This window comes from Nannobrachium achirus, assembly GCF_963921795.1.
Source record: "Nannobrachium achirus genome assembly, chromosome: 11".
Classification (NCBI taxonomy): domain Eukaryota; kingdom Metazoa; phylum Chordata; class Actinopteri; order Myctophiformes; family Myctophidae; genus Nannobrachium; species Nannobrachium achirus.
In genome coordinates, this window is record NC_137820.1 from 24,378,392 (window position 1) to 24,393,232 (window position 14,841).

General features: G+C 42.2%; 1 protein-coding gene across 1 annotated transcript in view; it reads right to left on the reverse strand.

Annotated features, from left to right (window-relative positions):
• The window catches only part of LOC308294235 (inositol 1,4,5-trisphosphate-gated calcium channel ITPR2-like), a gene marked incomplete at its 5' end in the record, with an annotated part of 96,378 nt that overhangs the window by 65,830 nt on the left and 15,707 nt on the right, over positions 1-14,841 (reverse strand). Inside the window, 13 exons of the mRNA XM_080736962.1 lie at positions 127-262; positions 446-605; positions 1,142-1,393; positions 2,328-2,495; positions 4,379-4,498; positions 6,475-6,647; positions 6,884-7,030; positions 7,498-7,639; positions 7,900-8,060; positions 8,274-8,376; positions 10,034-10,179; positions 13,885-13,920; positions 14,515-14,610. Of these exons, the coding sequence (XP_080593088.1) occupies positions 127-262; positions 446-605; positions 1,142-1,393; positions 2,328-2,495; positions 4,379-4,498; positions 6,475-6,647; positions 6,884-7,030; positions 7,498-7,639; positions 7,900-8,060; positions 8,274-8,376; positions 10,034-10,179; positions 13,885-13,920; positions 14,515-14,610 (1,840 nt within the window). The remainder of the gene's footprint in view (positions 1-126; positions 263-445; positions 606-1,141; positions 1,394-2,327; positions 2,496-4,378; positions 4,499-6,474; positions 6,648-6,883; positions 7,031-7,497; positions 7,640-7,899; positions 8,061-8,273; positions 8,377-10,033; positions 10,180-13,884; positions 13,921-14,514; positions 14,611-14,841) is intronic.

The window sequence follows — 14,841 nt, forward strand, 5'->3', positions numbered from 1 at the left end:
CCGACCTCCGGTTCAGCCAATCACAAGCTTCCGCGGGCGGGTCTTAACTGGAACCGGAACGGTGTTTTGATACACGCATCAATGTGAATTGAATAGTACTCAATTGCCAATTATGAATTTACTGACCAGCCTCTGGGCTCCTGTCAAGTTTGTTTGTGCAGGTAAGAGGATCTAGGATGGCCAGTAGAGTGCGTGTGAGATTCAGCAGCTCACTGAATTTATAGAAGCCAAAGTAGACCAGGTTACGAGCCAGATTCACCACCTGCAAGGGAAATGTGAAGGCAAGCATTTCAAGAATACAAATATAAACCATTTCAAAGGAAATCTGCATTAGAACATAATACAATAACTATTACTTGTAAGTAACTATATTTCAACAATGAATTGTGGATAAAGATGACTTAATCATGTTGGAGGAACAGTAGATGAGTTTAATGTACTTTACCTCTAGTGTAAGTTCATTTTTCTCATGGTTCCCAAATGGAACTAGCTGGCTGCTCACATCCATGACCACATCCTCAAGGTATTTCTCAACAAAATCTATGCTGGGGGCAAATTCTTTCTTCTTCTCCTCTCTTGAGGTGCCGTCGGACTCGTACTCGTACCTGCGGATCCATACAGCCATGAGGAGAAATCATCTAGTCACCAACAGTGAGCACATTACTATCCCATAAGCCAGTGGTTCTCAACACGTGGGTCCGGACCCCCAAGGGGGTCCCCAAATGATTTTGGGGGGTCCCCAGATGATTAGCTTAATGTGCAACATTGTTTTCTCTCTCAACAGTAAACAAACCAATATAAAGTTTAAGTGTATAGAGGGTATCTGCACATTTCTAAAGTGACAATTTAAGGACTTTTTAATACCTCTTAAATGACAAATTAAACATAGGCCAACATGTCAAATATTAGATGCAAAAATTGTGAAAATAGCCGATCTACATGCTCACAACGCCTCGCGTTGAGAGGCGTTGTTAGCATGTAGATCTACTATTTTCTGTGTTATACAAAATGTAATGCCTCAACTCTTAGTGCTCGTCAGGGTGGGGGGCCTCCAGTTATAATAGGATTATTTTGGGGGTCGCGTCCCGAAAAGGTTGAGAACCACTGCCATAAGCATACGCATGGCAATATAGAGGCTCACTCGTTGGTGGTGACCTTGGAGGGGACTTTCTCCCAGAGGCGCGCGTAGCGCACGGGCACCACGGCCTCCTGCGGGTCGCGGTCCACATGCATGTGCAGCATGAGGCGACAGAAGGACGCCCGCAGGTTGTAGGGCAGGCAGTCATCAGACATGCAGCGCAGGATCAGGTCTACGGGCAGCTGGGTGGACACCTGGTTGATGGCCAGGTACTGACGGTCCAGACACATCTTAGCAAACAGGTTCAACTGGTACCTACAGCACAGCAACACCAAGGGGGAGAGGAGCAAGGAACCTCTGATTGAAACAAATTATACGTCTGTCACAATCACAGACTTTGCCTGACCTGTCTAGTCTAGGTCTTGTATTTCTATGTGTAATATGGTGGTTTTCTTTGTTCTATGTTCCTGTTTGCCCCAGCGGTATGTGGTAATTGCGCCTGGACCAGTAGGCCAGTGGGCGCCCCCTGAGAACCAGTTCTGATGAGTTTTGCTTACCTGAGCATCCGTATTACCTTCAGGGGCTTCACAAGGGGGGGGGGGACTGAGTTACTAGGACCCAAGGTGGAGGGGGGCTTGAAAAGCCCCCTCACCCATGAAGAACATTCATTGGGGGCCCACAGTGAATCCTTTTCCCCAGGGCCCAGAATTTGGTGACACCATACCTTATTACTTACACTACAGTATGTAATTACACCAAGAAGCAGTTACAGTAGGAGTGTATGGACTGAATGTTATCCTTGGAGAATTAAATGTTTTCTTTGTGTGCAGAGGTTTTCGGCTGGGCTACACCAGAAAACGCACGTGCACGTGTGCGCTGTCTGTGCGTGTGCGAAAAGCCCCTGGCTACACCAAGGAGGGAGTACCCACAAAACGCACAAAATAGAACCGATCCTATTTTTACAGCATGCATATCCGGGGCTTGCGCCATCCGTGAGCCTGGTGTAGCCGATATCATTGATAAATATTGGATCTTTCCAAAATGCGCACACGCGCGCACACCCAGCGTACGCACTGACGCGCGTGAAAAGGCTTGGTGTAGCCCGGCCGTTAGTGGCAGAGAAAGCAGTGCAATCCTATTGTGAATTTGCCCCTGAGGATTTTGTGTATGTACAGTATGCAATGTTTAATAGTCGTAGATTTGAACGTGTACTGTTACACTGAAGACACAGGATATAACCTCCACACACCTGTAGTAGGTAATGTTCTCCTTGTCCAGGTTGTGGATGGATTTGCCATGGCGCACCTTGTTGCTGTCTATCCAGGAAAGCCAAACCTCCTCCTCACCCAACTCCTCCTCATCCAACTCCTCCTGCAGCACGGACGACTCCAGGGCGTTCTCCATATTGCAGTTTGCTCTGGAGAGGTGACAGAGAGAGCGTGTGAAAGAATGATGAGGAGGTAGAGAGAGAGATTTTGCATTAAAGGAGTAGTTCACCCCAAAAAAGCATTTGGGTCAGGGTACATTTAGTAAATTTACCCCCATTGATTCTCACACAAATGCATTTGGGTCCCCATCCAGGACCTTGTATTTGGGTCCCCATCCAGGGCCCATGCATTTGGGTCCCCATCCAGAATCAATGGGGGTACATTTACAATAATACATTTATTCTTAGGAATGCGACAATTACAAAAAATATTATTGAACTCAAGTCTCCATGATGTGACTAATCAATAGAAAAAAAGTCATTTTGGGGGTGAACTACTTCTTTAATTCCTAGAATCCTTACTTAAAAGAGAATAGATCGTCGTTGACAGACCGAAACCTTGTATATCCAAGTTTCAAATGTGTATGTTTTTTAGTAAAGTAAAGCCCTGCTTCATCATATAAGACTGTCGCACAAGACTAGTGAAAATAGCAGATCTACAAGCACACTCAAATCTCAACGCCTCGCGGTGCAAGGCGTTGAGATTTGTCCTAGTGCCTGAGATAATGAAAAACTACAATAGTTAGAATACATTACAGCATCACATTAAGTAAAAAAATCATCTTTAAGCCCCTTAGGTGCAAGAGTTTGTAGGTGGTGTATCCAGAACGCTTCACGTTGTTTCAATAGTACATGCAGGTTGCCACCCCTCTTGGACAGGCAAACCTGTTCGATGCCTATAAAGCGAAAGCTCAACATGTTTACAATCATTAAAGTGAACTGCGACGGGATAATCCCGATCATTCCTTCGAATAGAGCTTTTATGCTCACTCATTCTCTGTTTGAGTTGCCTGGACGTTTTGCCTACATAGGCCAGTCCACAAGGACAGCTTATCAGATACACCACACTAGTAGGAGCACAGGTAATAGTCCCTCTAATCTTAAACTGTTTACCAGTGTGAGGATGATTAAAATATTTGGTTTTCACTGTGTTGTTGCATTGCGCACAATGCCCACACGGGTAGTTTCCCTTTGGAAGGGGAGCCAGAAGAGTCTGCCCCTGTGCAGCAGAGCTGCGGGATTGGAAATCAGCATGAACCAAATGGTCCCTCAAGTTTTTGCCTCTTTTAAAAGAAAAGAGGGGAGGGTGTTCAAAAAGGGGTGCCAATTCAGGGTCAGACTTGAGGATATACCAATGCTTCTTAAAAATAGACTGAAACTTATTAGAATTGGCAGAATAAGTGGTGAGACAAGTAACAGAAAATGTCTTATCTTCTTTTCATGGCGTGCAGCTTTTGTCTATATTTATTGTTAGAGTCATTTATGACAGATTCAATGGCTGGAAACTCACTGCCACACATTTCTTTGAGTAACGTCTCTTGTGTCTGTATCTCAGACTTAAGTTGCTGTGCTTCGATGGATACTTGTTCAATAATAAAAAGCAGCATACCTGGGCTGCTTGAAAATAGCTGATCTACAAGCTCACAACGCGTTGCATCGCGACGCGTTGTGAGCTTGTAGATCTACTATTTGATGCGACTGTTATTTTCAAACATTTTGTACTTTTACTTTTGCTACTTGAAGTACGTTTTTATACCGATACTTTTGTACTTTTACTCAAGTACATTCTGAATTTTGGATGTTTACTTGGAACAGAGTATTTCTACATTGCAGTATTGATACTTTCCTTAAGTAAAACATTTGAGTACTTTTTCCACCACTGATATAAATGAAAATAACGTCACAGATTATATACACAAGCTTTTAACACGCTGGAACATTTACTAAAATACGACCAGCTTCCAATGGGAGACAAGAAAAAAAAAAATATCCTGTTTTAAAATGTGTAAATAATAATGTACAGTATGACTCGCCTGGTCTGTATGAGGATGTCTGCGTTGTTGGGATTGAGCATGATATTACAGATGAGCTCCTGGGTGACTTTGATGGCCGTATTGTTGGACACACAGAGATCAGAAAGGTAGACCAGGAATCTGAGAGGGTACATTTAAATGGATCCATCACCACATCTTCATTCAGTACCATCATTAGTGTTTGTCTATGTGTGGGTGCTTAGTATTTACCCTCCTGTGTTTATGTTCCGTATCCATATGCGCATGATCTATACAGTATGTCATTATTTGCTTTTTCCATTTCATTTTTTGACCTTACAAAATTACACAATCTAATCTAAAATGTGATATATATTTTATGCAAATACTTCACATTTGAAATAATTGTAAGAATCATGTGAATGTATATAAATCCATGATATGAATTTAGATGACAAATTCATACAAGATTAGATATATAGTAAAACAGTAAGACGCCTAAGGGCGAAAAGCGACCTCGCACCTAAAGGGAGAGGTTGCGCAGAGGGCGACGTCGCGCAGGACGGAATTCATTATAAGTTGGACCAGTTAGCCATAAATGGAGATCCCTGATACCCATATATGGAGATCCATGTATATGGAGATATGGGCAAAATTGGTTGGATCGGCGGTTCTACAAAAACAATTGTTTCATACAACTATTGTGCAAGTACAGTAACGGCAGGGGAAGCAGCTAAGAACATAGGCAAAATACTATCCAAAGTGTGCAAAGAAAAGTTGGAGTCTGTGGAACCAACCGTGTGCTGTGACCCCAGACATGCTAACTCGGTTACTCGTTATGTGAAAGTCCTATGATGTCTGACATCATACATAAATCCCTTTTATGCCAATATATGGAGATCCCTGTCTGTAGAACCAACCATGTGCTGTGAGACCCCAGACATGCGTCCGTGCGTGTCAGTATCTGTCTCTCAGTCCTTGTCCCCTTTTATGGGCATATTGGTTGGATCTGCGGTTCTACTGAAAAAAAAATGTTTTGTACAACTGTACATCAGGGATCTCCATATATGGGCATACAAGGGACAAGGACGGAATGTGATGTCACAGATATCCAGGGTTTGATCTTTGATGTGATGTCACAATATCAACAATGTGACAATAGCTATAGACTATAGACATTGAGCCGTTACTTGTCTACGGATCTATGGACAAGATGTGATGTGGTTTTCATTGTTAACTGGGACCTACGGTCGCAATAAACTTTTTTAAAGGTTAAAGCTCTATATTTTCATAGTAAATATTTTCTATGTCATGTTTGTTCTCTCCAGCACTATAATAAACAGAAAATAAGATTTCAGGGTGAATGTATGAGCTTTTATGATAGTCAGAGGATATTAATACATTCCTTAGTATTACCAAGAAATGTCTTCACCAATGTGTTTGTAAACATGTCTAGTAACACAATTCAAAATCTCTAGGGGAATTTTTGACAGCTGCTGAAAGGGTCCCATTAACTTTACTAGGCCTACAGGAAAAAAACAAACACAAAATAAATCTACTTTAAGTAGCATGTGAGGGGTCAAACTAGGGGTATTTCGTGATTCTGAATCCATTGCCAGCATTTGTATTGTATGAAAAACATTCCTTTGGCTAAAAACGGTTAATGGGACCCAAACTTTCAGCAGCTGTGAAACATTTCCCTAGAGATTTTGAATTTCAAACTTTGTTAGATGTGTTACTACTAGACAGTAGACACCTTTACAAACACATTGGTGAAGACATTTCTTGGTAAGGAATTTATTCCCAGATTTGACATTATTCTGTTAATATTCACTGACTATGAGGATTTTATAGTAGAATTAGAATAGAGTTCCAATTCCAATTTTGACCGCTCACTTCTTTGTGTCATCACTTCCATTTCTCTTGACAACCTGTATCTTGTATGAGTTCTCCTGGTTGGATAAAATTGGTATCCTGGCCTAAAAATGAATTTTCTGCTTACTAAAGTGCTAAAGAGATACTATATCAGTGATTGCTATCATAATATAGAGCTATTAAAAACGTATTCTAACAACAACAACAACAACAACAACAAAATCACTAATATCTTGCATTCAAATATCATAATATTTTCTGACCTGGGCTCTCTGTTTTGTCTGAGCAGGCTGACAAAGGTCTCTATCTCTTTGGCGGTGATGTGTTTCTCCAACAACTTGCGGTTGTTGTGCAGCAGGGCTGTGATGGTGTCCTCAGCAAGGATCCCATAGCCAATCTGTTTCTGCATGATGGAGAACTTTTGGGCTATGTACTCCTGTGAAGAACAATGATGACATGTGGTTATGCACAGTCCAGGTGGTAACTGCACAGGAATTTAATGGCGAAACCCTTAAATTCATTGACTTTCACCACCACTTATGTACATTATTGGTTACCAAATCAGAAACCATCAGAAACCCAGTTCTCTGGGCTAGACTGATGACCAGGTACACATGACCTGTTGACCAGGTCATGTGTATGGATAATAAGGATGGTTAAACTTGTACATGCCTGGTTCTTACGGTAGTCCTGTTGGGAATGCCGTAGCACCCTGTAGCAGAGCCCCAACATGTGCCTGAAGTGAGCATGGTCCTTCAGGTCCTCTAGCTTGAGCATAGGACGCTTCCCTGTGAACGGGGCCTCCAGGATGCCAAATATCTGCAACGACACAGCAGGCCCACAGAAGGAAATATAAACCGCATTACACTGTAAGGTACACTAGCCATAGCGGAGTGGGTACGGTCCATGGTACGGTCACTGGTAATCAGAAGCTCGATGGTTAGCCCCCACCAATCTGGGTACCCATCGTCAAAGAAAAGGGAAAAATGTGTTTTGTTCCTGTTTTGAGAGACAGCCTATGTGTTGAAGTGTCCCTGAGTGGTAATCCATAACTGCTCCCTGGGTGCTGTAGGCACTTCCCCCACCACTGCTCCTAATAGTTAGGATGGTTAACATCTCACATTTTTATTTAACCAGAAATTCCTAAAATAACTGTATACAATACCTGATACCGCCCTAAAGCCACTTGCACCTGTCCTTGCATGAGAAAGAACACACAGCTGATAGAAAACATTATGAGTATGTGTGCAGGCACAAACATGCATGTATACCACATGTGTACTGGCCTGGGTAAGGACGTCCTGCTCTCTCATGAGCTTCTGCCTATCTCTGTTGGGATTGGAGGTGACCACAGATAGAGCATTTTGGCCGTTGTTCGTTACTGCACACACAAAGAAGACCAGGTCCTCCAGGACCTTGATCAAGAACCTGACAAAATATGAAGGGGGCAAAGATTGTTATTTTTTTCCAATGCTTCTATTCATGTAAACATGTACTATATCTAGCTCTGGTCCATAGCATTAGAAGGAGATCTCCTTAAAGATATGTCAGTGATGATCCGGTGTGCAGACGAGAGGGTGCGCAGCCTTTCCTGCTGGTGCACCGGATCATCACTGACATAGCGTTAGGGAGAACTCCTTCGATCGCTATGGACCAGAGCTATACTATATCCACACACGGTACTGTACCTCCTCTCATTCTGAGCAAAGTTTCCATCTTGTATCTTTTGCACAGAATTCTCTAGAACTTTGCTGGTGTCAGTAGCAAAGTCCAAATCTCTGACCTCAGACAGGGGCACGAATAGGATAGCAAAGGCCTCTTTGTCCTCTTTTATGGGGCAGGTGCCAATCTGTGATGAATACCAAAAATAAACAACATACAAGCAGTCTAGTTTATTTCAACAGTCTTTGGCTGGTGTGTAACTGTGTGTGTGTGTGTGTGTGTGTGTGTGTGTGTGTGTGTGTGTGTGTGTGTGTGTGTGTGTGTGTGTGTGTGTGTGGTGTGTGTGTGTGTGTGTGTGTGTGTGTGTGTGTGTATACACAGTATGCATATATCCATTCACCTTGACCATGATAGGTCGCTCCTCCTCTATGTCAATGTGAACGACGTTGGTGCTGGTCACCCAAGTGCCTGTGGACTTGTGTTTCATCCTCACAAAGGAGTTTCTGAGGAAGCATGCCACATTGCCATTTATTACTTACAGCACTATATGGGAGCCCACAAGTAGGAGATGTCTGCGCGCTTCAGCCAGCAGTTATTGGTAGAAGGACTCGTTGGTGCTCAACAAGGACAAACTATATCAAAAAGACATATTACTTGGGACATATTACTTGGGCACTCGGAGTCTTCCTCAGGACTCTGAGGAAGACTAAACGTCGAAACGTCAGTCACCCTGTCGCTCTACAATAAATGAACGTGCAGTCCAGTTGAGTGCTCCATCATTTTTATTTGGGTAGTCATTTTTGAAGTGCCCAAGTAATATGTCTTTCTATATGGGAGCCCATCTGCAAAAAAAAAAAAAAAGAAAGAATACAGCGCCCTCTGCTCTTGTTTTCCTGTGGATTTCAATGTGACAATGAGTGTCAAACAGCCTTTTGATATACTGTTTGCCTATAATTGGCATCCAAAACTGGGAAGGGCCTTTTTTCCACGTTCAATACTGATCATACGATGCGCCACAAATGCGTCGTAGAAAGGCTACCTTTCTTAATTCTCATTTACACTAATCTGTCTGACAAGACAGGTTGTGGGGTGCACCGTGCAGAGCTCAACCACAGTCCCAGTTTGACTTACTGATCTGGGGATCTGGGGAAGCACCAATATAAGTGCTAGTGTGCACAATAGAACTCCATTCTTTTACAGGTCAATGCATGAAATGTCTGTGTCTGTCTGCAGATCCGTCTGTGTCCCATTTATGCTGATGCACGTCATCAACACGACGATATTTAGAAAATACAAAAAGTACACTGTACACTGGATAAATTTACCACCAAGGTGGAATTTCAAGCATAAAACTGTAGCTCTTCCTCAGTCTGGGGAAGAGTTCTGCATGCCTGACACAGACATGCAATTTGAACCTTAGGATCTTAGCATCTTTGCTAAATCCAGTATGTTTATGTTGCATACATGTGATGTCCATAATATGCATAGTCCTGTCTAAATAAACAAATAAAGTAAAAGTAAAGTAAAGGTTGCTGTGTTTTAGGGTAATTACCGTATATGTCTTTTTCATGACTGTACAGTATGTGTTATTATGTTGTTCGGGAGCCCCTGACGAAAGACACATTTCTATCACTAACATGATCGATTTCTTTAAATCTTGAATCATGAAACTAGAGCAGGGGTCTTCAACAGTGGGTCTGGGACCCCTAGGGGGTCCTCTGAGTCACTACAGGGGGGCTGCCAAATCCTTGTGTTTTTTCAATTAAAATTTTGAACCCTCGCATCCCTATACTGAGAACTTTAGCCAAAAATAGCCGATCTATAAGTTCTCAACGCCTCGCACTGAGCTTGTAGATCGGCTATTTTCAGCAAAGAGGTTTGGTGTAGAGGTCAAAAAGAGCAGACCAAGTACAAAGTGAAAGGTCAAGTTTAGTACCTATCGACGATTGAAGTGGTTAAATGTCTGGGGAAAAAAAAACATTAACACGAATCAACATACAGTGATCACAGATAAAGTCGATGAAAAACTGAATCACACATTTATACAATATGTAGAGGGGGTCCCTGCTTCATCTCTGTCTCAGTTAAGGGGTCCTTGGCCTGAAAACATTGAAGACCCCTGAACTAGAGGTCAAAGTGTTAATGATGAGACTGACTGACCTGGGGACCAAGCAGTCATCTCTCTGCAGAGTGGTGGCATCCAGTTCAAACAGTGAGGAGTCATCTCCGAAAGGAACAGTCACCAGGGTGTTAACAATCTTCTGTGGTGCTTGACGGTTCATGTTGGAGTGGCCAGTGCCCTCATTCTGCAGCAACCACACATGCAAAGCAAATGTACACTTTCAGAAAAAAGTCCTAACAGTGTGTGTGTGTGTGTGTGTGTGTGTGTGTGTGTGTGTGTGTGTGTGTGTGTGTGTGTGTGTGTGTGTGTATAGAGGGACAGCGAATACACTTTCCTTAACCCTAACCCTAACCTCAGTAAAACTATACCTAAACCTAACCTTAACCCATCGCGGTAAACTTCCGGTCCGTGCGGTGGTGGCTGCCGCGGCAGTTACAGCGATGCCGGTCCGTGCGGCAGCCGCCGGTCCTACTGCCGGGACTGCCGGTCGAACTGCCGGTCCGTGTGGCGGCCGCTGGTCCTATCGCCGGCGATGCAGCGTGACTGCCGGTCGTGCGGCGGTGCCAGAGAATGTATTCGCTCTCTCTCTCTATATATCAGTGTTTCTCAAACTTTTAAATTCCAAGGTCTTCCTTAACTCTCTTCCTTAACTCACTTGAAAGAGTCAATTTAGAGTTAGGCCCTCCTAAAGGAACCCACAGAGTCCCTGGAATCCAGCTTGAGAACCACTGTCCTATATTAACGGCAGACCATGTCATAAAGCTCATGTCACTCTGACTCAGTCATAACCATATAAAAAGTTTCCAATGCAGCCACGGCCAAATATGGAGTGTGTTGTCCAACCTCAATTTGTCATCATGGCAAACAAATCAGTCAGCTCCCTATATGTACAGAATGGGCAAAATAAGGGGGCATGCCATATGGGCATATACAGATGACAGCAGCGATCTCCAAATATGGGCAAATTGGTCAGATCAGCGGTGCAAAGTAGTTGCTGTCACTGTTGGGCAGAAACCTTGTATCTCCAAGTTTCAAATTTGTATGTTTTTTGTAAAGTAAAGCCCTGCTTCATCATACAAGGCCGTCGCACAAAAGTAGTGAAAACAGCCGATCTACAAGCACACAACGACTCGATCGGCTGTTTTCACTAGTTTAAATCATTTTAAAAACGTTTTTGGACATACAAGGTTTCCACCCGACAACAACGATATATACCTAGACTCAGTCTGCAGTACGTATATTGTTTTAGCCTTTGCAGATGAGACAGATAATTGCCAAGCACACAGAGGGTTAATTCCTCCCACTGTTCTATGCATGTCAACAGGAGACTCCCCAGGCAGTCTCTCTCTCTCTCTCTGTGCCTCTCTCTCTCTCTCTCTCTCTCTCTGTGCCTCTCTCTCTCTCTGTGCCCCTCTCTCTCTCTCTCTCTCTCTGCATCTCTCTCTCGCTCCCTCTCTCTCTTCCCACTCCTCTCTTCTTCTTGTCTGGTGACTCACCCCACCAGCTTAGCACAGCCGAGCAGACAGCACGTCTGCCTCCCCTCCCTCCCCTCATGCCACACACACACACACACACACACACACACACACACACACACACACACACACACACACACACACACACACACACACACACACACACACACACACACACACACACACACACACACACACACACACACACACACACACACACACACTCACACAGACGTTATGTAAGGGGCCCCCTGTGTGTCTGTGATACAGAATTGTGCGCGCGCACTTTTTAGAAGAGTTTGTGTGTTGCAGAGGCAGAATACAAATGTGGAAGGTAGGAGCTGCGAGAAATGTCTGGATATACATAGACTCGGGAGTTGAAAGAGTTTGGTAGAACTGTGTGAGTGTGCTGGTGGTGTATGGTGTGTTACGCGTGCGTTCGTGTGTGTTCCTGCGTGTGTTTGTGTGCATGTGTGTGTGTGTGTGTGTGTGTGTGTGTGTGTGTGTGTGTGTGTGTGTGTGTGTGTGTGTGTGTGTGTGTGTGTGTGTGTGTGTGTGTGTGTGAAAGATGGGATTGCATAACCATAGCAGAGGGAGAGAAAAAGGGGCCCAGCTAGGCCAGAACTGAACTCAGACAAAAGTACAGAAACTCTTTCAACTGCACACTTTCATGTCCAACACCTTCTCCCCCTCAACCTAGAGAGATCATGATTAGTCAGTTAAGAAGCCTCCACTATTAGGCTGTATTGCATGGCTGTTATCGTTCGGTTTCATTCAGACCCCATGGGCACTACTTGTTCAATGCATTTTTGCATAGACAATACCCTTGTGGACTTTGGGTTAAAAGTTCTCCGCACAAGTATTGGTGCCTTAGCAAACTCATATGCGAATTTAGATCATGTAATGTAGCAAATTTGTTGAAGAAAACGCTTCAATGTAAGTGATTGTAAAAAGAATTATAATGACAAGTAAACTTGGTGTCTATTTCATGGTTTCACAGGAAGAGAAACTCAATGGAATACTTATCCTCATGATTGGGTGTGTCTGGATCTTTTACCGTTTTTTTGTTATTCACTTTAATATACAATTCTAGCTGGTGACACAAGTCGTGCAGGTTTTGTGCGGAGAACTTTTAAACCAAAGTCCACAAGGGTATTGTCTATGTAAAATGCATTGAACGAGTAGTGCCCAGGAGTGGGAACGAAATTCATTTTCTAAGCACTTTTTATAATGCAATATAACATAAACAGTCCCTAGACAGCAGACATTTAAAATGATAGACAACAGATACTGTACAGTATGATAAGTTCACAACATTCAACACCAAAATGTCTATAAACAGTTGCAACTGTTGTGTATGTATTATGTGTAAATTAAGATAAGATAAGATAGAATAAGATAAGATAAGATAAGATACAATAAGATAGACCTAGAAAATGAAATCAAAAAAGGGTAGACTAGATCAGTGTTTCTCAAATGGTTGTACATGTAACCCTAGGGGTACACAGGGTACAAGGGGGTACTGCAGGGGGTACGTTAGAAAAACTAGAAATGGGAATACCGGTATGTATTTTAATGTTATGGTTAATGAAAAAACATTGACAGAGTTTGTGTGAACCTGCTCATCTGTACATTTCTAAACCAAATTACATAAATTACTTGACTAGTAGTAACTGTTATTGAATAGCAAGCAATGTTTATTTGCCATTATGCTGTTTTATTTTGAGCTGTAGTCAGGGGAAATCAGTGTAAAGGAGTACTGCAGCCAAAAAAGATTGAGAACCACTGGACTAGATAATGAACCGTTGACTCTGGTAAATGTATACGTGCCCCCAGAAAGTGCTAAATCCTTTTTCAAGAACCTGTTTGACATTATAGCTATGGAAACAAAAGTCAGATTCATTATTGGAGGGGATAGAAATACGGTGCTGTGTGACAGAAAAGATATGACTATCTCTAAAGAGTCTAAAGAGAAGTAAAAAAAACACATAGCCAAATTCTTAAATACAACACTACAGGAAATGGGACTAATAGACATATGGAGGAATATGCATCCAACAGCAACTGATTACACACACTATTCAGTGGCACAGCAATTCCATTCTAGGATTGACCATTTTTTTGTAAATAGGGAAACACATGAAACAGGGGAAGGGCCTGGGTCGAATGCCATTATGTGAATCTGGAGTTGACATGTAAAACCTTTTGTTTTATTTTGTTTTTATTTTTATGTTTTGTATGCTATGTTTTGTCTTGTTTATTTTTCACTATATGTCTTTTGGTGTTTGTATGTGATTTGAAACTTCAATAAAACTTTAAGTGAAAAAGATAATATAAGATAAGATACGTTAGATAAGAGTCAAGAACCAAATTAAGAATAAAAAGAAAGGGGATTGTTTATTTGACTGACTCACCTCTCCTTTAGATTCCACACTGGAATCAGGGATAGCCTAGAGGAGAATGAAATGGTCATTAATTTGAAATACAGTTTAACCTACAGGAGGTTGAATTGCTGACCATTTTGAAATCAGGCTTTTAGCCCACAGGAGAATGAAGGGGTCAGTGAGCCAGTTTACACTTTGATTGCTACAAAAGATAAATGATGTCTAGAGCAGATATTTGGTCCTATCACGATGTCTGAGAAACTCTTCTAACAAAAAAGATGGATGATGATGTTCATATTTCATATCAGTGGGAATGCTGCCACCTACAGCATATCAAGTAAAACTCTCCTTCAAATAATTGCAATTCATGTTGTTTAGTTATTTACTGTAAAACCCTAGTCAACACTAAGGATTTTAAAGATTTGAGCACACTAAACTCAGTGTAGGGTCATTAACCCCACATTGAGATTGAGGTGAGTGTGCTCCAACCTTTAAAATCATATATCAACTAAAGAAAACTGGGTAGTTCACACATATGACCAGCCACCAATTATAAAGCTACAGTACAAACACGCAATATCCAGTGATCCTCTTGCACAAAATGAATCTCCATTCACCGACCAAATAATAAGAAGAAGCATGAGACGGAGTAATAAATACCTCGACAGCCAGATAGTTCCCTGTAGCCAGGTGTTTAAAGCGAAACGTACTGTTCCATTGTCCAGCACCTCCTCGAAAGGGATCATCATACACAACCTGGCGTATAAAAATAATAATAATTTGAATTGTTGTAGAATTTTGTCTGCATGTCCTGATTGATTGATTGATTGATTGAAGACTTTATTAGAAGTTTGCATAGGAAAAGGTACAGTTTCATGACAGTACAGTTCACTCACAGTTCTCACAAGGTCAACTAAAAGGATAAAACACCTCAAGAAAGCTTTTGGGCTTGTTTCAGTTGGTGTACTTTTTTTTAACTCATAACAT